The sequence below is a fragment of the Crinia signifera genome, chromosome 3 (genome assembly GCF_055691185.1).
Source record: "Crinia signifera chromosome 3, ASM5569118v1, whole genome shotgun sequence".
NCBI classification, from domain to species: Eukaryota; Metazoa; Chordata; class Amphibia; order Anura; family Myobatrachidae; genus Crinia; species Crinia signifera.
The window spans coordinates 38,920,074-38,944,173 of NC_139219.1; the positions used below are offsets into that span (position 1 = coordinate 38,920,074).

General features: G+C 44.6%; 1 protein-coding gene across 4 annotated transcripts in view; it reads right to left on the reverse strand.

The window, feature by feature from the left end:
• Positions 1-5,459: 5,459 nt before the first annotated feature.
• Positions 5,460-24,100, reverse strand: part of UBR2 (ubiquitin protein ligase E3 component n-recognin 2) — an 83,279-nt gene continuing 64,638 nt past the window's right edge. For all 4 annotated transcript variants that reach the window (XM_083175670.1, XM_083175668.1, XM_083175669.1 and 1 more), the window contains exons 39-47: positions 18,118-18,253; positions 16,406-16,490; positions 15,030-15,160; positions 14,538-14,646; positions 13,041-13,097; positions 11,949-12,026; positions 11,670-11,840; positions 8,394-8,495; positions 5,460-8,240 (exon numbers count right to left, since the gene is read on the reverse strand). In XM_083175670.1, the coding sequence (XP_083031796.1) occupies positions 8,099-8,240; positions 8,394-8,495; positions 11,670-11,840; positions 11,949-12,026; positions 13,041-13,097; positions 14,538-14,646; positions 15,030-15,160; positions 16,406-16,490; positions 18,118-18,253 (1,011 nt within the window). In that variant the 3' untranslated portion in view covers positions 5,460-8,098. The remainder of the gene's footprint in view (positions 8,241-8,393; positions 8,496-11,669; positions 11,841-11,948; positions 12,027-13,040; positions 13,098-14,537; positions 14,647-15,029; positions 15,161-16,405; positions 16,491-18,117; positions 18,254-24,100) is intronic.

Here is a 24,100-nt window from a genome sequence, read left to right on the forward strand (position 1 = left end):
GATGTTTGATCCTGGACTGTAGAGCCAGATGGCAATCCCCCAGAAAGGATATCCTCTGCCGAATGGTATCTAAACCGGCCCCCATATTTGGAACTGGCCCAAATAAAAAGGAACCCTCAAAAGGGACTTTGAGTTCAGCCCTTCCAAGAGTACAGACACTGGTATGTGTGTGCAGCTATGGCCGAAGGTGACCCTTTGGAGGCGATTGGTGTAATATCTAGAGCCGTCACCCCCAGGTAAAGTGTCACGTGATGCTCAATAGAAGGCAGCAGGGTTTCCTCCGACACCCCTTATGCAGCGTCCGCTGTGAGAGAAGTTGCTCACGCAACTAAGGCCTTAGCCACCCAAGCAGATGCCTGGGGTAGGAGTGCGTCCACTTTAGGGACAGTCTCCCAGGGGACTATGTCCTCCTGTGGAAGGGGGTAAAAGGAAGGGAAACCGCCGATGGCAAGCTAAATTTCCTGTTAGGAATCTCCCAACTGATGACCTTAGTCGAGTTCACAGATTTACGGAATAAACCCAGAATACACCTAGGGAGACACCCAAAGGTGTAGGCGGCTCAGCGGGGTCGTTTAAGGTAAGGACCTATTTGACAGCTGAGACCAAGGTTGGCACCTCAAGACGAGGTGGGGGGGATTCACCTTATCACAGGCCCCCCATCTTCCATACCGTCGTCGACGGTCCCCTCTAGACAATGCTAATCCCAGGTGTCCTCCTCTCTGTGTCTGCTGACGGAGGAGTCTGGATGACGGGGGTATCTGCGTCTACCTGCAGGTACAGTGCGCTTCCACTGTGCGGGGAGCTACACCCGCCAAGGATGGGGACGGCATTTCTGGGGACCTTGTCCGGAGGCAGATAAGCACTCACCCAAGGGATGATGCCGATCCAAGGCTGCTACTAGCTGCACCGGCAACGGAGTAAAGAACGTGGCCCAAGCAGGCTCCTGTTTTCTAGAGGAGGCTGTACCTGTGGGCATCGCCCAGGCATTGTAGCAGCCTGCGTATAAGCCGTCCTGTACTAGTAATGGGGGCATAGGCCAGCATTACAGGATGTACAAGACATCCACGCCGGAGCCCCAGAGTCACTGGGACTGGTACCCCTGGAAGACGTTGCAGTATTATAGCACTGTGAACCGGCTGCTAAAGCACAGGTAAGACAATGTACTACAAGTATAGAAGGCATACAATGCCATAGAATAGGCGGGTAGCCTATATGGTACCACTAACACAGTATTCTCTGACCAACAGAGATAGTGTTCAAGCCATACACCGTAAGCTGGTACTACGTATACCTTGCGGTGGCGTAGACATTTGGCCCATATGTACGGCTAACACAGTCGGTTTTAAATTTTGCATTGTGGGAAGAAACCGGAGTACACGGAGTAACCCCACTAAAACACGGAGAGAACGTACAAACTCCGCACAGTTAGGGAATTGAACCCACGACCCGAGTTGTGAAGAAGTAATGCCAACCATCACCCACAGTACGCAGTAAGCTAGTACTAGGCACATATAGCAATCATTGGCAGTGCACAGTGATAGTGTTACACAGTGCACAGCCAGCCTGTGATATACATACAATGCAGTGATATAGACAGTGCAGTGATATACATACAATAGACAGCTGCCGTGATATAGACCGGCAGTCTATTCGGTACAGACAATGCAGTATGCATCTGAGCCAGCTTGTAATAGACATACAAAGCAGTGATATAGACATACAGTGCAGTTATATATACAGGTGCAGTGGATATACTGGCAGTCTATATGGTACAGACAACGCAGTCTGCATCCAGCTTGTATCTGACAGGTAGATAAACTCTGCACAGTCTGGGTCATGTTGGGAATCAAACCCATGACCTCTGCACTGTGATGCAGCAATGCTAACCATTACACCATCCGCTCTGTCCTTTCTGCTTCCGACAGGCAGTGATGGTGTTAATTCACAGGATACAATGTTGCACTTGGCTCTGCTGTGACCACAGTTTGAACTCTGTCTGCTCTGTAACCTGACTCCTGGAGGAGATTATTACAGGGGAGCCCAGGCAGTGAAGGAGTGGAACCCCAGAATGGCTTGATAAGCTCTCTGTGTCCCTCCACACATGTTAAGTCAGCATGACCTAACCAGCAATACATGGCCATATAGTACAGTGTAATACAGATTAAACTGACAGGCAGTGAAGGAGTGGAACCCCAGACTGGCTTGATAAGCTCTCTGTGTCCCTCCACACATGTTAAGTCAGCATGACCTAACCAGCAATACATGGCCATATAGTACAGTGTAACACAGATTAAACTGTCAGGCAGCTAAACTGTTAACAAACAATGCAGCATACAAGGGCAATGCAATTAATGGCACAAGGCTCCTCTCAGAGCACAGTACTGTACCGTGTCCCGAAGGAGGGGTACAGGGGGGACATGCCCAAATGACCTGGCAGTGAAGGAGTGGAACTCCGGGTGGCTGTGAGCTCCTCCGTGTCCCTCCTCACATGTCACAGGTAGGCAGGAAGGGATCTCAGTGGCGGGAACTCTCTGTGTGTTAAACACAGTTCCCTGCCTACTGTCCCCGGGTGGAGAGGCTGATGTGGGGGGAGCCTTCTCCCCCTGCTGACAAATGGCCCCGAGGGAGGTGTCCACATGCGGCGCCGGTAAAAATGGCGGGGATCCGGCGCTACCGGGCGGCCCCGCATACCTGGCGCCGCTGCCCACAAACCGTTTCCCTGGTGGTCCAGCGGGAGCGGGTGGCGAACCAGCCGTCCGCTTGTCAGCGCAGTCGGTGGTCCCCCCCGCCGAACTGCTGCAGCCGCAATGCCCAGCAAGCGCAATCGCGCGCGCTCCCAGCGGGGAGCGCGTTACCTTTTGTCAGGTCCCCGGCGTCCGGTGGCGGCTGTGGCTCCCCAGTGCCCGGGGGCCGCTGCAGGTCCCCACCCTCGAGTGGCGATGCAGCTCCAGACCCGGGTGATGGAGCAGCAGCGCAGGTGTCTGTGCAGACCCCCAGTGCTGCTGCTCTGTAAAAGAAAAATAAAATATAAAAATCAAGTTAGGCTGCTAAATAGCAGCCCCTCTATTGGGTGCATCTGGCTCCTGCCAGCACCCGAAAAAACTGAGCTTCCTGGCCTGGAGGCGGGGTAGAGGAGGGGAGGAGCCCGGCTGCCTGGGAGGCAGTTCAAGTTTAACCTCTAGGGTGCTGGTGCTCTCCCATCTCCTTACTACCCACTGTAACGCTGTGGCCCCTGATGTCTCCCGAAGGAGAAAATGGGGTGCATTTAACATGGGAGCCGAGATAATACATAAGTACCAAAAAATGTCCTCTTCCCCAATACTGTGTCCATTAAATTGATTTTCATGTGCTTAAGGGTTGCAGCTACCACAGGTGCAGCTGCTAAAGGGCCCACGTGTTATATGCCATTTTCACCATTGGGTGGCACATAGGGCCCCTTTGCACTTTAATGTGGCACATGATTAAGTGGAGGCACTATATTGTGGCATAATATGAACAGGGGGCACTGTAATATGGCATAATAAGAACTGGGGACACAGTATGTCATAGTACACATTACGCAACACAGTACCTCCAATACACACTAACAGCCCAACAATGTGACATAGCATGAACTAGGGCACTACTAGGGGCCTGATGCTATGTATGTCAAGTTGATAAAGATAAACTAGAACACTACTATGGGGCATAACGTTAACAACTGTCTCAAAGAGTGCTCAATGTTCTGACCCTGGCAGTGCTCCTCATAGTGGCTTTAAAAAAAGGCACAATGCGGATGTAGCAATCATTTACCTTATTCAAGCAAAGAGTTCGGACAGCTTTGGGAAATAGGGTTTTGGATAAGAGGCAGCATAGTATACAATACAATGCTTTTCAACTACATACAATCCATTCCTACCAATACGTGCCCCCTCTTCTCCCAATGCCACCTGCTCTACAACCTCAATAAATATGGGAATTAAGTAACTGATATTAAGGTGCATATTACTGACTTAAAGCAGATCATTTGAAGGTTTTAGCCTGGAAAAAAAAAAAAGTAGAGAATTGTGCCCTGGATATAATGGGCCATGTGATCAGGAATGGAAGACTTCTATTTTACGGTTATCAGAGGATCTACCCAATTAAGGATAGCCTTACATTTCCCCTCCTGGTCATTGCATACACTGCTCCTATCCAACAGATACCCTGTAACCATATGTGGTACAAAATGTTGATGGCCTGAACGTCAACATTCTGAATGTTGTCTGTCAACATGTTGACAGTGTTTTCAGGCCCCCCACACTAACCCTACCATGTCAACATTATGACTTAGTCAACATTTAACTCCTGAATTTCGGCAGAATGACTGCATGCCCTGCAACCAGCCATTCTAAAACCCTACTAAAATAAATGTGTACATAATATTCTTAATCTATATTAAAATGAATAGATTTGTTAACTAAAATTACCCTCTCAGGATGTGGGTAAAGCAATTACGGGCATTATGTAACCTTTACTGAAGAATACATTATTTGGGTGCTGCATTTAACCACTGCAAGGACCTAAAAGTGTTTACCAAGCGTAGATGGAGAAATCCTGCATCATAGGTACTGTTCCCTTGGCCCATACGCACTGGGTGACTTTGAGCTGAAAGCAGCTCAGTTTACTCGCCTGAGCTGATTTCAGCTCAAAAGCCGCGCAAGGTGTACGTAACAGAGATGAGCGGTGAGCGTGGATGTGCTGGCCAGGCAGCTCATCTGCCGGTATTACCAGCAGATGAGCAGCGGAGTTGACGGCTTTCCATAGCGTCCACCCATGCTATGGAAAGTCCTCCACCCCGGTGGGTGGAAACAGTCGCTAAAACGAGCGATAAGATTTTCAGCCCAGCGACTTTACCAATGATCGTTATCCATATACGCTGGGCAAAAACGCCCAGTCTGTATGGACCTTTAGAGTGCATATGAGATATTTCACCTTTCCTAGACACATCAGTACAGCCGATTCATATTGGTAACATCAGACCAGAATAAGAAACAACTTTTAAAGCAAGAGTTGACATTGTAAGATGTGCTAACCCATAGGTTAAATAATATGTACTATAAAAAAAAAATGGGATGACATTTAAAATGAAGGTGAGAAAATAACAAGGTTGGAAACCTCATCTGACACCCACTTCAATCTGCCTGGAGACCAAGTACAGTAATCTTGAAATGACCCTCTCTCCCCCAGAGATCTAGCCCCATCCGTCCGCCGTAAAAGTGCCTACGCTGCACAGAGTGTAATTCGAAAGCTTTACCTGACTCTTATTAGCACTAATATCATAATCATCTTTACATTCTGGTCCTGTACCTGCCGATGCTACAAGTATCCAGGTAATCCTCTGCTTAACACTGACATATCTGGGCTGCTTCAGTGCTGAGCTAGTCAAGTTCCTGTCAGCAGAACGAATATGAGGTCAAGAAGAGGACAATGAAAACAAGAACAGCTAATGCATTTATTCTGGATAAGTCCTGCATTTGTTTTATACATATGTTACATTCAAATATTACAAGAATTTCATGTATATTAAGAATTAAAGTTCTTTTAAATTCCATTCATACATATTTTTACATGAATATTTCTACATTAAACATAAATACATGCCGAGAGAAAAGAGTGTCTCAGATATTTTGTGGACTAAATAAAAAAAAACCTCTCAAAATGTAAAGTATTAGGTGGTCCTCACTAAATGGCAATCAAGGAGGGTTTGAAGGATTGAAGGTTCACCTGCCACCTCTATGTGTTAGGGACAGCCGTATTGTGGCTGATCAATCAAATGACTAGGAAGTAGTGACGTCAATGCTGCATAAAGCCAATCATATCACCTGGAGATCATTTCAGGCTGAGGCACTGCATTCGCATTGTGATTATTCAACAAACACACTGGCTGCAAAAGGTGTTACATTTATAATGTTAACATTTTAAACTTTTAGCCAAGAACCACCTCCTCCTACAAGTCACACCACCACAATTTTTAAAGGACTACAAATCTCCCAAAACATTCACAGCTATATTACCAATAAGCCAAATTAGACAGGAGGGGTGGGGTATGTTGGAGATTATGGTACAGAGATAAAAACATTGCAATTCATATAAAAGTTCCTACGGTTGGGAATTTCTTTATGGAAAATGACCCTGTTTAAAGTGTTGCGTGAGACTACTTGGTAGTCAATGTTTTAATGTGTGTTCTAACAAAATCCTCATTTAGCAATTCATGGGTTATAATTACATTTATAATTAATACCTACATATACAGCCCTTGCAACAAATGACTAAAGGAGTCATAGATATAGAGCAGGTCTACCTAATAAAGGAGGTCTGCAATGCCAAAATTCTATCAGGTTTTTCCTACAAATTCTGATGGCCTGGGTACTACATGTTCTTTAACTGCGTATGAACCAGATTTGCAAAATGTCAGGAGTTTCATACAATGCTCCACGGTTTCCAGCTAAAATGATTAAAAGCAAAAAGAAATGTACTTCACAATTACCTCAGGGACAACTTCAGCCTGAGATTCAAAAGCCAATGGGTCACCCAGGTGACAATACTTATATAGGATGCGGTAAATATTTCAGAGAGAGCATAAAATAACATACGATCGATCCCCAAGGGATACAAGAGTTATTGTTTATTCCTCATTGGCTTTAGCGGATATATTGTATTGTATATTGACTTGTAAAAGGTACGTGTATTACATCCGTTTAGTTGGATATAAAGACCCACAGTGGCAGAAGTATTACAGAGTTTGGGAAGGGATGGGACTTTCTTGCAGCTATAATGTATATGCAAAGATTATTACTTATTTGGGACAAAGAGGATAAGATAGCTTGGGGAAGAAAATAGTGTAACTCGTGGGACAGGAAAATGAAGTTCTAGAACAGGCATGTCCAACGTTGGCCCTCCAGATGTTATGAAACTACACATCCCAGCATGCTTTGCCACAGTTTTGCTATTAGAGAATGCTAAAACTATTGCAAAGCATGCTGGGATGTGTAGTTTCAAAACATCTGGAGGGCCAACGTTGGACATGCCTGTTCTAGAACATCTGTAGAAGTCTCAACTGAATTGCAGGATATGCTAAGACTTTTTGTTCCTTAACCACAAGATACACGGCTGTGGTATAATCTTTACATAATAGACTGTGGTCCCGGTCCAGAGTAACTGAACAGAATGTATGTATAATGTGAATTACTGGTAGTAATCTAAAAGTAAAATACTTATTCTTCATGCTAAGCAATACGCATCTGCAGAACTGAAGCACATCGGAGTATTGTATGTGTCTAGGCAGATCTTCCCCATCTCTCTATTACAAACACAGCAATGGCTAAATGACTGCTTTAAAGAAAAGTGCATGAAGTCTGGAACTGCTACTTTCTGCAAATATACAGCCACCAGAATCAGGGTCTCGTCATGGAAATCGGGGCTATTTATTGGCTCAATGCATTAAAAGGAGATAAAAACTTAAGGCAATGGCCTATAATTAGGGAATACAAAAATAAAGGCTTAATGTCGTAGACAGGTCTGGTGCGTCTTTACATGACTGTTACACCACTAACATAATTAGCCAACACTACCAAAGTCATACTAAACTACCCTTATGATCATATAGCTACTGCCAATTAAACCGTGGGGATAAAGCTACAGAGACGCTGCTGCGGCTCCATAAAGTGCGGACGTTAATTCCAGCAATAAAATAAAAATTTTATTTTTTTGCACAATTTTACCTGCATTAAATAGTATTAAAAACGACCTTATCCTTGAAACAAAATAAATAGACAATTTGTATGAGAATGTCCCTTTAAGAGTGTTTAAACCCCTTGTATGACCTGCCTTGGTTTCCCCTCCCTAAATCCTGGAAGCCCAGCGAGAGAGCAAACTAAGGAATCCGACATGATGTGATGTTTGTAGTGTTTTTAAGAAAATTTCTGTTTTATTCCAACTAAACAATGAAATATAATTTATAGATCTGCATTGTTTATACAATAACCATATACGAGCCGCAATGTTTGTTTTTAGAAAATGGGTCTGCTAACAAAAAAAAAAATTACATATAAGTATATAATCCCCCAAAACGCCAGTATTATAAATGTTGCCATTCGATGCCAGCTAGCGTCTGATTAGCTTCCTGTGCGTGTCCGATTTCCTCGGTGATACTGTGCTGCTGCCACAGCTTCTGGATCTTTTTAAAACGCTCTTTGCAGAGGTGGAGAGGATTCCCGCGTCTACAGGAACCGGAAAGCAGCGGTTAAGTACAGACAGTGCACAGAGGTAATATCATTGTACTAAAGCATTCTACTTCCATCTCTGCCACTATGGTAAGGGGTACTTTGGAAGACTATGACAATTCTATTATAATACACTGTGATTTGACATACCGGAGGCCTTGATCCGTCTCCCCATAATCATCCAGGTAAGGAGGAGCATAGAAACAGCCCTTTGTTTTACCAGCCAAGAAGAGGACTTGACACTCTCTAACTCTGTAGAAACATAACAAGAGTCACTACATACTAATGCATACATAGCGTGCCCTCATGTTTGTCAGCAGAGATTCAGAAAAAGACTCTTCCTGATGTAACTGGCACACACACACACACCAGTTGGCAGTGCTACACTGCAGGGTGGCCCCCATTGTGATGAGCAGACTGCAGGATTTACTGTATATGATCTTTCTACCAGAGATTGTCTGGTAAAGTGCAACTCAATTCTATAGTCCAAAACGTACTTTTAGAATCCTATGTGGAACTATCAGACTTATGGATTCTATAGATTCTCCAACTACTTACTATTCATGCTGCAATACATTTCACTGGATGACCTAATACCCTTCAGCATCGTTCTTCAACTGACTTCATTCATCTTTTATCAGTGCTCATATACACAACTATAAGATGTAGTATGGTGTTTTTGTTGCAGTATGGTGTGCATTAGCTTTAATGTGTGATATATTGATATTATATGTCCTTATATTGTCTAGTCATCATCCCTTAATTTCTTTAAAAGTAGGTGACAATAACGGTTTCAGCTTATGTTGCAGAAACTAAGATTCAGGTCCATTCATTAACTGTGTAATGCAGGAGATAGCACAGATATCTCCGGGTTACTACACTCCCCCAATAATTACCAATGTCGCCGCATCTACTAAACTTCCATCCCAGCCGGGCAGCTGAAGGATGTCACTTAAAAAACCCGAATGAAATTGGGAGGGATAAGGTTATGGTTAATGCATGTTCCAATGGTGTCCCCACTGGAATGTGGGAGATATCCTCCGGCACGGAACAACCCCGTGCTCAGAGATGTCACTAGGAATTGTTATGTGCCAACTGTACTAGATGCCAAAAAAAAGAAGAAGGCAAAGTTTGGGGGAAACATTGCCCTCTGTAATTGAACAAACACCGACAGGGACACATTATGATAATTAGCTGGTGTAATAGGAGGAGAGATGTGCATCACACTGTCATTAACAACTAGTAAAGCATCCAAAGGAGTCTGCTTTGAACACTGCACACAAAAAAGTACACACTAGAAGTGGAGGGACAGGAGGGAGAAAGGGGGGAGGGGTAGAGTTGGAAGCCCTAGAATACAGATGGGGAACTTTTGGTCCTCCAGCTGTTGTCCAACTATACATCCCGGCATGGCCACGCAAAACAGGTAGGTCAAGCTGGGATGTGTAGTTCAACAACAGCTGGAGGACCAAAGGTTCCCCATCCCTGACCTAGAATGGAGAAAGAGAAGCTATAACAAGCATGCCGTCCTTCTGAAAGGACAACAGTAAGAGTACAGACAGGAGGAGAGGAAAAAGGTAAGATATATTTGTGAGGATTTAAATTCCAAACAAGGGTTCCGAGTAGCAGTGAAATCCCTGTTCCTCTCAGTGGTCACTCCTTGATCCTATATTGACATGTACTTGTCAATGCGAGTGAACCATTCCTTAATGGCAAGGAGATGCAGACTGCCAGAGGAACCAGGATCGCGGCTTTCGCATGCACCCTAAAGGCATTTCAATAAGGCCTTCATTAAGTGTTCAGGAGCCAAAAAAAAGGGGAGTAGAAGGACTCTGCACTCACTATGGTACTAGAGGTGGATATCTCTCTGTCTCAGAAAGGGCACCAAATGTGTAATGGGGAACCGATCTATTCATTACAACACCAACACGTGTCTGGGACCCCAGGAAACTGGTCTGTTACTTGAATTTAAGGCTTCACTTAATCTTCTGGGAAAATAAATGTAATATTGTGGGTAGAAAAAACTGGGATGGTCCTGGAAAAATCAGAACACAATGGAGTAGTAAATTGCCTTCTTGAAGCAGACAGCGAGAGTATAAGGTGGGCTCTCATTACATTCGATGACCTGTGTACATCTTGAACGTAGAGTTGCAGAAGAGACGGGGTGTGGACACATCAAAGTAGTAAAACTATACACACAAATTTGGATCTGCGCTTTCTGGCCCACCCTATTGATAGCAATGCATCAAGCTTTATGCAGTTCCAAGATATTTCTCCTGCTCCAGTCATATGCCCAGATTGTAGATCCCGGATAACAGTAATAGTAATCTATTTTTATCAAGCTCACAAGGGAGATGCATGGACCCCAGACAAGGGAGAGGTGGTAACAGAAGAAGTGAGTAGGGATGGCCATTGACTATCGATGTTCTCAAAACGTCGATGGCTGGGGGCCTAGTGCTCATTGTTTTGGCCATCAATCATTTTCAGCCATTGATGGAAGCCATCCATTGGTGAGGATTTTTTTTTTTTTACTGCCCTGCCTATCCGTCATGTTCCTGGCCTGTCCCTGTGTCCCGCCTCTTCCTACCTGCTACCACTGCATCACTTTCTCACTCTGCTGTGCAATCAGCGATTCAGAGCAGCAGCAGGCAGCCAACCTATGGTATGGGCATGTGCACAGCCGTATACATTATCCGACATGCCCGAGCCTGTACCAGACCTCGCCCCTGGCACCCTCCCAGTCCCTACCTTCTTGCCGGCGCAGAATACCCCGTATTACTGTCTGGGTTGGCGGCCACGCCACACATGGTCTGGCGGGCCACAATGATGAAATTAAACGCACAAGTAAGGTGGTCACACAGCATCAGTAGCCGGCCGCCCGGAGGTACGTGCATGCGCAGAAGAAACTTTAACTAGATCACTCAAAGGTTCTTCTGCGCATGCGCCGCTAGTCGGAACCATTGATGGTAGATGATAGAATACTTTATCGCCATCGCGGGTTCCTGCTCAAAAAGCCACTGATGACAACCATCGATGCGGGATGTGTAGTGGCCATCCTTAGAATTGCACATCCATGTTAAACAGTATTATATTTTTATATGTCAAATTATTTAACTCCATTAATAGAAGTTCTGAATGGAGTTCCTAAAGTGAAAACAACAATGGTAGCAGTCTCCGGACAATCATTACACAATGGCCTTTTCAGTAACAAGATTTGCTGCTGTTAGCACGGTTCACTAATGTTAGGCTCTAGAGCCACCTGCTGGACAAACTAGAACTGTACTAATAACAAATAGCTGTACTATGAGCATGAGAGCCTTATACTACTAAAATAGGACCCACAAAAACAGTGATTAAATATACAGGATAGGACAAGGAGATAGAAAACACTTTGCATGCAGTTACTAATATATATTGTTGTGTACTGACCTGAGGAAGATCCCCATTCCTGAGCCACAGGTATAGGTATGTGCAGTGCACGCCCCCACGTCATCTCCCTCCAGGTCAGTCTGGCAGCAGTAGCTCTGAGAGCACAGCATAGCACCACAGACCAGGCACAGGGTGGGAGCCCTGCTTTTATCACCACCTGATTTAGGACACCTGAATCAAAGACACAGGGACGTATTAAGTCAGTATTCACTGCAGGCACTCAGACACAGGACCACAGGAGCTCGAGAACATGTAGGGTTGCCAAGCATTACTACGTACGAGAAATTTGATGCCTGGTTGATGAGACTGCTGTAGTCCTCTGGGAGATCTATTAATTTGTTGGACTCTCGTGGATACCTGAATAAAACAGATGAAATAAAAGAACACATTCACATAGTTTATTTTGCCCACTTGGCATATTACACATTATAAAGCTGTAGTAGGTAGCACTACACATCCCAGCATGCCCTGCCACGGTTTGCTAGAAAGGCAGGCTAAACTGTGGCAGGGCATGTTTGCATGTGTAGTATTACAGCAGATTGACAAAATTTGCCTATCCATTATAACCCAATATACAGATGGAGCACCTCTCAGTCAGCGATGGCAATCGCCAAATTCCCTTAGCTGACGTTCACTGGCGAAGAGGTGCTCCACCTGACGGGCACGCGCAAGCGTCTTACACGCACACGTATTCTCCTCAACACGGCGGCGGGGAGCGCTTTCCCTGCCTGTCTCTGCTCCAGGGAGACGGGCAGGGATCGGGGGAAGCTGAGGGATCCAACGGAATGGGGAGTGTGAGCGTCTTGTGTGCGCGCCGCCTTCCGGCAGGAGCAGCTCTGACGGGAGCTGCTCCATCTGTATTACAATATAACATTACACCAGTAGTGTAACATTATGTGAATCACTTTAAAAAGCCAGTTTTTAACATTTTACACAGCATGTGTCCGTCAATCTGTAGAATATTAACATATTAAATAATCTTCATTCATAATGTATTGTGTAGTCGTATGGGGCCTACCCACAGGGTGATTTCAGCCCAAGTGATCTGACTAGATGTCTTAAAAAATGCCCCTACATCGCTCGCGTCGCTTTTCTCGTACATTTAATATCCCGTATGCAGGATAAATCTAGTTCGATCACCAGTCAGGGCCAGTGTTCTCACCGGAGAGCACTAGCCCTGACAGATACCTCAGCACTTATTGCTGACACATCGCTGTGCCGCGCTGTTTGCTCAGATCGCTCAGCAGTCATCCCGTGTGTAGGCGCCATTACAAGATCTGTCCCTTGCTACACTTATTACAACTGGCTTGCTAGACAGTGATCCTTTGCACCAGCATGTGCACTGATAATTACAGTGTAGTGGCGGCTTACCTGATAGCTGTCAGTTCACTATTCAGATATCTTTTCACTTCTTTGTGTTTACACCAACTAACACAAAATAAAAGCAATCAATTAGAAAATGCACAATCATACAAAACCATTTTAAAAAAACAACTAAAACAATGTGATGATAAACATTTATGATCCATATTAATATAGAATGCAGGATTTCAATTGTGTCTAAAAGATAGGTGATGCTATTTGAGAAAAAAACAAACCCTAGCTACTAATGTGGGGTACACACCAGGACAATATGGCCCAAAACGAGCCAATTTAGATACAATCTCAACCGATTGTATGTAAAGCGGCCATGTTTTGGGCCATTTCGCTGCCCTTTTGATGCAATCCCGATCCGATGCGCGGCCCCGCAGGTCGTTTTCTGAGATCCTACCTGCTCCAGGTAGGATCTCAGAAACGACCATTGTAGTGGGTGTGGGTCGCGATCGGATCGCGATCACATCAGGGGCTTTTTCTGTGCCGGTCGGCGGCTCCGTCAGCTTGTGAGCAGGTCGTAGGGAACCTATGTTGTGTGCTCACAAGCAGGATAGTGCTGGTGTGTACCTAGCATAACAGTAAAACACTCCTTTGTTTTACAGGAAATGCCTTTTATGCAAATTACAATAAAATGCAGTGGTGGAAGAACTAGTCACTGCAGAAGCTGTGGCTGCTATGGCGCACAGAGGGGATTGGGCCAGAGGAATGCCATGCCAACCTCTTGTTATTAGCTTGTAAGCCTGCAGTGGGGGTTCTGGCCTTTGATCAAAAACATTTCCTCATAAAAGGGACATACCTAGTGGTGTAAAAATGTGATTATCACTGTTTTGTAAAGAGAAGCCCACTGTCGGTGTGTCACATCTACCCCATCTCACATCCGTGCAAACATCAGTCGCACAACAGACCTCTGAGCAAATTAATGATGTCTAAGGCTGAGTGTATTACCAGAGATTCTGGGCCCTCTCCTGCTGCAAACGAATTTGCAGTGCAACCCTTAAACACACCAAGGAGAACTGTCAACACGCCCACATTTTCCTAGCCAATCCTGAAATACTGGCTACCTGTCGATCACTTTGGAAAAAAATCCTTGGTGCGATTGCAAGACATTGCGGCACATTAGAAGTGCAACTGACTCATGCTCAACTGCGTGCGATATTGACATTTCGTGCACATCTGAATCGGTCCCCTATCCCGCCCCCATGCTGTAATGGTCAAATCTACCACAGTCAAAACTCATGTTCAGATTGTTCTTTTACAAAATAAGGTCTATTGCATGGTTTCTAGGTGTTATGATGCACTGCGTTATCTTGAGCTGACTGATAATGAGTTTCAAGAAAAAAAAAAAAATAGAAAGAAAAATCGAGAAGGTCTGCAATAGGAAGTGTAGACAGACATGTAGGGTAAAAAACATTTACTAAAATTCACTGGATTATATAATATACCCATAAACATTAAATATTCCATTCTCGCTTTGTAGACCACATTTGTGATTACCTATTTATAAGTGTCTCCGTCACATGGGGATTTTCTTGAAAAAGGCTGATTAAATTGGTTGGCAACGATAGGTAACTGCAAAGATGATCAATCTGGCTCAATCCACTCACTAAAAGGACAAAAGAAAACTCAATTTTGAATGTGCGTAATCGGATCGACACCGCTATAAAACAGACACTGTGGCATTAGAAGATAGTCATGATGGAAATAAGCAACATGGAATGTGTTTTAGAGGCATAACCTGTTTTGTAGCTGTTCCTTAGATGTACTGAATATCTCAGATCCTATGTGACATTAACAACGTGTTTATAAAGTGTGTAAATACGCGGTGGTGGAAACCAATTGCGAGCGAAGGGTTGCTGAAAAACTGCCATAAAGTGAGGCTGCTGATACACTAACTCGCCGGTGGGTAATCTGTGCAGACTGTACAATTAAGAAAAGCACCAGCAAAAGTATATAGTACTATAGTATGGTGTAAAGTTATTAACATACCTGGCAATTCAGCTGGTGCTGGCACACCGTTCAGGTAATGGAAAAACAGAGCTGAACATCTCAGGAAGGGCAAAATTGCAACTTTGATTGCTCTGTAAAGATGCCAGCCAGAAGACCACTTCTTCATTGTGCTGTAAGGGAATACAAGCAGAGAAGGGAAGTTTAATGACCTAAAAGCATTGCAGTAGAAGACCTTATTCTAGACAGAAGCATCACATCACATTTTACGATCACAGCACCAGACTAAGGTGCTCATAGCCAAACCTGTAGATTAAACATACTCCCAAAAGCACCTTGTATATAGCATCTTGATATTAACACCTAGTTCCTTTCTGGTAAAATGAAACTGATAAATGATAGAGGAGTGCGCGCGCACACACACACACACACACACACACACACACACACACACACGCGCCCACTTGAAGCAAATGCTTTGAAAGCTAGTATTTGTAGATTCACCTGCTGCCATCAGATGGCAGTTAGTAGAGTTTGGGCTAGATGTGATAGCCTGCGAGCTGCCAAACGCTGTGCGAATCTTCCCAGATTTTGAAAGCCGCAATCATTTACAAGGTAAAACCAAGAATCTGGTAAACTATCAGCGCTTTAAAAATCTGGAGAGACTTGCACAATGACCCGTGCCTCTGGCACCTCACAGGCTATAACATCTATACCATAAAACTGGTTTTGTGCTAGATTGTCATCTTCTCTATATAGTTCTTTCCAAAACAATCACCTTTTAATCACACTACACAGATTATCACAGATACATACATCACCCTTCTCCTCTTTCTTACATCGTCAATACCTGTACCTTTCTGATACACTACACATAATCCTTTCATATGACAATATTACCCACAGCCCAGTCCCTTTCCCATCATGCAATGTTCAAGACGCTGTCCTTATACTGCCTCACTCCCACCTTCATGTACAACATAAAAGAAACTTTGGCTACCAAACGTATATGTTACAGGCAACGACCGGAACCAGTTTTGCAGCAAACATAGCACAATAGCCCTAATTCAGATCTGATCGCAGTACAAATTTGTTCTCAAAATAGGCAAAACCATGTGCACTGCAGGTGGGGCAGATGTAACATGTGCAGAGAGAGTAAATTTGGGTGGGGTGTGTTGAAACTGAAATCTAAATTGCAGTGTAAATATAATGCAGCCAGTAGTTACCCTGCACAGAAACAAAATAACTCACACAAATCTAACTCTCTCTATATATGTTACATCTCCCCCACCTGCAGTGCACATGGTTTTGCCCATTTTGAGAACAAATTTGTACTGCGATCAGATCTGAATAAGGGCTATTGTGCTATGTTTGCTGCAAAACAAATTTGTACTGCAATAAGGGCCAATGTCTCTCACCTTCCAGTACACTGGCAGATCGTCCTATAAAGAGATAACACATCATGTTCCTCTTCTGAGCATTCTTGGTCCATTCCATCTTCATCTGCAAAACAAAAATGGGTACTTATGAGTTATCTGGGCGCCCGATTTTTTGATTGTATGCCTTAAGTTAAGGCATACAATCAGATGCGATGCGATATCGCATCGCATGCGACCATCGGATGCGATGACCCGATTTTTCCATAGAAATCAATGTTAAAATGGACTGAGTCCATTTTAACATGGAATTCAATGGGAAAAAGGGGTCCTTTTCATACCCCTACTATCCAAGTGGGCATGGAGTTGGATATAAACCTGTGGCGAGCGTAGCGAGCCACCGAGCCCGAAGCGTGGCGAGCGAAGCGAGCCCCGCGAGGGGACGGTATTCTTTTTCCCATTGAATTCCATGTTAAAATGGACTCAGTCCATTTTAACATTGATTCCTATGGAAAAATCGGGTCATCGCATCGCATCCGATGGTCGCATGCGATGCGATGTGCCCGATCCGACCCGATTTAGAAATCGGGCGCCCAGATAACTCACAAGTACCCAAAAATGATATATGTATGAGTAGATACTCTGGGTCCTTTCCCAAATATGCAACCACAGTATGTGCAGGTAACATACAGCAGAAGCTTGTGCGCAAAGGCATTTAATGTTTCTCCCTCAATTTACAATTTTTATTGGCAAATGAGAGGGTTGATTCACAGATCTGTCAAATTCTGCTGTTGCTGAGATGCGTACAGGTGACTCTTGATTTCTCTAGGACATAAGTACGCTTGCAATCGATACACAGTGAATGGTAAAACCGTGGGTGCGAGCGTATGCCGCCTAGTGTGGCATATCGCTGCCGTGTGCCCTCACATTCACATTGCGAACACATAAAAATCAGTCGACTTCTAACGTTTTGCATTTAATGATAAATCCCCAGCTCCACAGTTGTAGGGGAACAGATTACAGCTGTCCCAGTAACAAGGTAACCGATATAGATCGGAGAACACACGTTTGGGTAACTTGATGGGGTCCCTCTATAACTTTAGAGATGGGGATTTAATGGTCAGTATAAAAGAAAAGAAAAAATCCATTTCCCCTTCTGCAGAAAGTGAATGAGATGTCACAGGAGCACCTTCAACTCCTAAATATAATGCCTAAGAAGGAGCATCTGCCTGAAAAATAATTCTACTGAAAATGTCCTTTTCCAGATGTCACGATGGGGCAGATGTATTCAGCCTGGTAAAGTGATGATAAAGCGTTGATAAAGTGGAAGGTGATAAGTCCCCAGCAAATAAGCTCCTGACTGTCATTTTCAAACACAGCTGATGCGTTATCGCTTTCTGCTTTATCATTTTACCAGACTTAGTACATCTACCCCAACGGGTGAACATGATTAGTGAGCTGCTTGGCAAAACTAATGTCGCCAATGTCACATGGTGTACTGCCCAGGGAGACAGTGATGGTCAAACGCATTGCCAGCTCTTGTAAGAGCTAAGCGGTTATGATCTTGTGGCCTATAAGAAAAGGGTTCTGAGGGAGCTCAGAAAATGGTTATATTAACTCAGATGTCCATCGCCTGGATTTAAAAAAAAAATGCATTAATTATTACACACAAAATTCACAGAACAATCACTCAGAGAGAGAGAGAGAGAGAGAGAGAGAGAGAGAGAGAGAGAGAGAGAGAGAGACGTATTTACCTGGGCATGATGTGATAATGATTTGGAAGACATGTGCCATGGTGACTAGGTGGAAAAGGTGAAGATCACCGGTGCCCAAGCTGAACCCTGAAAAGTCCTGGCACTGTACGGCTGGGAAGGAAAGCACCAAGCTGACCTGCCAGGAGAGACGCACAAATCCTTATTACAGTACATAATATGCTGGCCTAGAGAAATATACATTAGGATCGGCAAACACATTCTTTTGAGAGAGACCATACAGAAATTAATATATCTGTTACATTTATTAAGGAAAGGGGGGTGACAAACATGTACAGATTATAAAATTAGCAAATTACATTTATGAACCTATTATTTTTCTGACAACAGATCAACTAAAACCCCTTCTTGCTATAAACATGAGATGGGTGCCACATCTCATTTCAGATATAAGACCCCGGCCTTTGCCAGCTTGTTAGATTACTTCAGCAGCTGCCATTGACAGATTTGTTTTTGTTGTGGTGGGAGGAAGCCAAGGGACCGCCGCCCATCCAGTTTGTTGGTTTGAGGTTGGAGATCTGTTGCACAAGACTGGGAGATTGGTACTTGTGATTTCACTGGAATTGGCCCCCTTTTGTCTTGATATCTAAATACAATCGTGTATATTGGGATATATTCAGGGGTGTGCTACCACGGACACGAAATTGGAAACTTTAATGTTGGAGAGAGGAAAGAATTGTCTTATGGTGGTGCACCATTTATAAAAAGGAGATATAAAATATACCTTTTATTGGTTATGCATTAAAATCTGTGAAATATGACAAACAACATGTAACAAACACAAGTGAATACAGTGTGATTTAAAAAGCACGTGCGGGTTCTGTGAGCAACTACCTATCTTATAGTATGGATATGACACCAATCATAATTTCTTCTTATTGATGATAACACATCTAGAGGAGAGAGGCATATCAGTTTAATACTTAGTGTGGATTGTATTGGAAACACTGCAGATTAGGAAATACTCCTCTATAGAACCCGCACGTGCTTTTTAAATCACATTGTATTCATTTGTGTTTATGTTACATGTTGTTTGTCATATTTCACAGATTTTAATTCATAACCAATAAAAGGTATATTTTATATCTCCTTTTTATAAATGGTGCACCACCATAAGACAATTTTTTCCTCTCACCAACCTTACAGTTTGTTGGTTTACATGCTGACTTTCTGTTCCATACGCCTTTGTTTAGCAGAGTCTTTACGCTGCTTGGGTTCTGCTGAGCTCTATACAGGTTATTACATGGCTGTATCGCTTCCGGGAGCGTATGCGGTCAGTAGGTAGACAGTCCAAAGTTCGATCACTATTGGTCAACAGGCAGAAAGCTGACGTGAATAATGTCGACATGAGCTTTCCATGCTTTTTTTTTTAAACTGACTTTACCATCCCGGTGGGCTTAGAGGGAGAATATAATAGCGTGCCAAGGGCAGCAAAACATTGTGCCCGAAGCCTGGCGAGCAAGAGGACGTGGTACACTAATATGTTGTTCATATCCACCTGTCGACATTGACACCCAACTATGTCGACCCTTTGATCATACTGACATAATGCAGGTCGCCCTTTTTCATGTGTCAACTTCCTGCCTGTAGACCAATAGTGGTTGATCTATTGACTGTTGACCCTAGGATTTACACCCTTCTGGGAGAGTTCCTGCTTGTGATAAGTCACAGTACTCGGTTATTATATTCACTATAATGTAATATTAGCATTGTTATGGCCTGTCAGATCTCTGGGTGATCCCTCTCTGATTTTAGATCAGTAATCCATCACTACTGTCATTCTGTATGCCTGCTAATTTATGCACGCACCTGAATGGTCACGAGACACCAGTATTTATCCAACCACTCCGTGTTACCACCCACCAAAGATTAACTTCCTCTTAGTCTTAAGAATTGACCGGTTTGTAAACAATTGAAAAAGGATCGAGCCTAAACCTGTTGACACAGCCGGGGATTCTGCTGCATTCTGAACCCTACTCACCACGGAGCAGTGGCGGATTGGCCATTGAAACTACCGGGAAGAATCCCGGGAGGCCGCTGGACTCGTTGTGGCGCCTCAGGGGCTCAGTCTCTGTCCGCATAGTGACAGAGACCCTGCGCCCCTCCAAAGATGGCCACCGCCTGACTGAGGACAGATGCTAGAGGTGCTCCTGCACCTCTAGCGTCTGACAGGGGAGCCCAGGGCACGCAGCGCTACCTGGAAGTGTGCACCAGCCTGTGCAAAGAGCAGGTGTCACCCCCTTGCAGTGGCGCCGCGTAACTATGTACCTGCAGAGCGGACGGAGGCTTGAAGCAGGCCAGCGGAGTCAGAGAGAGCTGCTGCAGGGATAGGCCGGCGCTCTGCAGTGGCTGACAGCTGCTTCATCCTGCGCCCACACATGCCAGCACCATGATCTGAAGGGGCCCTTCCTTCTTCTCACTGCTCCATTCCAGGCAGCTTTGCCCTCCTCTCTCTCTTCCCTCCCTACAGTGAAGACACAGCACCCAATCTTCAGCTCCTTTCCTCTCTCCCATCCCCTTCCCCTCAACTGCCCTCCTCCCCTCGTAGCAGAAGCCCAGCAGGCATGGGCAGGGGGGCCGGACATGATAATGTGTGTTTGGGGTTGGGGGGAAGGGGTGGGTGTAACATATTAATGTTGCAGTGGTAGTGTAATGTATGTAGGCAGTGGGGTGCAGGGTACCAGCAGTGTAGAGTGTGGGGAGGTTTACTGCAGAGTAGCGGCAATAGTGTATGTGCATCGAGGGGGGTGCAGGGTAGCAGCGGTAGTATGTGTGTGTGTGTGTGTGGGGGGGAGACAGGGGTGTAGGGTAGTGGCAGTAGTATAGTGTGTGCGGGGAGTGGGGTGCAGGGTTGCGTCATTAGTGTTGTGTGCAGGGACAGGGGTGTAGTATAGGGTACAAGGTGTAGGGTAGCAGCGGTAGTGCAGTATGTGCAGGGAGGGGGTAGTAGAGTAGTGGCAATTAGTATAGTATGTGCAGGGTAGCAGCAGTAGTATGTGTGTAGGGAGGGGGAGCAGGGTAGTGGCGGTAATAAAGTGTGTTTAGACAGTGGGGTGCAGGGTAGTGGCGGTAGTGTGTGGGGAGGGGGTGCAGGGTATCAGTGATGGTATAGTATTTGCGGGGAGTGGGGTGCAGGGTAGCGGCAGTAGTGTGTGCAGGGTCGCGGCGGTAGTGTAGTATGTGCGGGTGCAAAGTTTTTATTTTTAAAATGTCTATGGGGCATGGGGGCCAAACTGTCTAGAATAGCGGTTCTCAAACTGTGGGTCCTGACCCCAAAGTGGGTCTCGATCTCCTCAGCATGGGGTCGCGACTCCATGTTTCTGACTATCAGGCTGATTACTTTTTCTAATCTCAGTCAGCGATTCAAGGAGTTTGAAAACTCTGTTGAATTGTCTGTTACTTCAGGCTCCTCCCATTATTTAGTGTCTCCACAATACTGCCATGCATGTATTTTCTGCTGCCTACACATTTGATGTGATGACCTTCTGCAGTAACTTGCTGGGGTCCTGTAATTATTTTTATTGTCTGATAGGGTCCCAGAGAAAAATAGTTTGAGGACCCCTGATCTAGAAGCATCCCTGCTTGTTTTACCCAAATGTCATGGAGCAGGGGGGAGCAAAATGTATAGTTACGCCACTGCCTCCTGGGTAACGTGCATGTAACTCCCTGGTCAACGAGCATGTATATTCCCCTGGACAACGAGTTGTGAATCCCCCTGGCTAACGATTCCCCACGGGCAATGAGCATGTAACTCCCCCTAGACAATGAGCATGTAATTCCCCCTGGACAATTAGCGTGTAACTCCCCCTGGACAACGAGCGTGTAACTCCCCCTGGACAACGAGCGTGTAACGCCACCTGGACAACGAGCATAAAACTCATCCTGGGCAACGATCCTGTATCTCCCCCTGGGCAATGAGCTTGTAACTCCCACTGCCAAGGAGCATGAATTCCCTTGTGTCAAAGAGCAAGAAACACATGGCAAGGTGCATGTAACCCCTGGCAACAAGCATTTAACACCCCCCACCCCCATGGGAAAGGAGCATGAAAACTCTGGCAAAGAGCATATAACCCCTGGCATCAATCAAGAAACCCCTGGCAACAAGCATGTAACGCCTGGCAGCGAGCATGTAGGTAAGCAGCAGTTATGTTGCATAAGATGGGGGGGGGGGGGGGGGAGGATAATATGTAATGGGTCTAAGGGTCTCTCTCTTGCATAGTTGGGGAAATTGACTAAGATGTGTATTCTACTTCACATGTCACGTGATGTTGCTATGGGCAACCAATAAGATCCTGTCTACTATCTTCTAGAGGGTGCTAAATAAATATGAAGTAGATTCTGAGTGGTTGCCCATAGCAACATCGCATGTAAAGTAGAATACACATCTTAGTAAATTTCCCCCAGTGTGTCTAATGGGCTCTATGTGGTGCAGTGTGTGGTATAATGTGAATTGGTACTAATATGTGACAATGCACCTTCCCCACGCCCTACATTTTTACCTACATTTAGTCAATATTGTAAGGAAAGTTAGCCAAAATCGTTCAGTGTTAAAGGGGCTTGCGATACCATGCTGCACAATGCAGCATGGCCACCGCTGCACTCCCCCTTCCCCGCCGGCTGATGCTTTAGCCTTGCCTGTCATGTCTCTAGGTATAGAGATGTAGGAATCCCGCCTACTGTTATGCTGGCTCTGGACATTTTTTATTTGGTGCCGCCATGAGGCCACTTCCAGAAATTTTCCTGGGCCACTTCTAGTCCCCAATCCGCCCCTGCCACGGAGGTAACGTTGACCATCCCTTTCTTCACTTTGTCTGGACTTTTTGACACCTCAAGTGAATGTATTTTTTGATGCTCTGTGTTGCCTGTAGACCAGGAGGGTGAAGGGTTCAGGTTTGCCATTTTTTTGTTTTTGTATTTTAATTTAATTTTTTTTTAAATAAAAAATTTGTGTAAAATTATTCTTCTATGTCACATGTTTTTAAACTGTTATTTAAGTCCAACTATGGATCAACTGTAAAATGAAAAACTTTTTGGGACATTTATATTCTTTTTTTTGGTGGGAAAAATTAAAACAAAATGAGTGCTTAAGGATTCAAGTCGTTTTCAAGACCAAAGATACCCAGATGTGTGTTTATCGAATTTCCCTATCGTGAGTGTGGTACACTTTTCACTGAAAAATCACTTAAACTCTAAGGATAAAAAGATACCTTTATGTGTTTTTTATCTCCTTTGTGGATGTGAGTGGAGGTACGCAAGTCTAGCAGATTGATTGTAAATAATCACTCACTTACGCGATATAGAAACTCCTGTTCTCTGTTTAAGAACATCCCAAAGAAACCTCTACAACCACCTGCCAAATAGTGAGTGGGGTACGCCCTCCTGTTTATGGTACCAGTTGTTTTTCCAAAATAAACCCTTGTGCTTCTATCATTCTATCACCTATGTGAGTGAGGGTACGCAAGTCTAAGTGATATCCTTGGTGACAGGGAAAATTACACCTAAAAGAAACCTTTCAATATATATTAATCACCTCTTCAGTGTGAGTGGGGAACGCCCTCCTGCACGTTTAGATTAAAGAAACACAAGAAAACTTGTTAAACACTTTTATTTGGTGAAGACTGCACTACACATTGTTGTTTTTTTCTGTTCTATACGTTTCATCACCTTTTGAATCATTTTGGATTGACTTTTGGACCACCCGATTATTTACTTTGAGGAATATCTACTTGATTAAAGACTTCACCTTCCCCTTATTTCGGATATATAAGAGGAAAGGGTACTTCTTTACTTTCACGGCGCCACTAGATTAGGACAGATAGGATATCGCGGTCATTGAATGCACTAAAAAATCGGGTGCGACGCGATGCCCGCGATTTCCCATAGGGACCAATGTTAAATTTCTCAATTGACACGATTTTTCTGTTCAATGCCTCAATTGACACGATTTTGCCATAGGAATCAATGT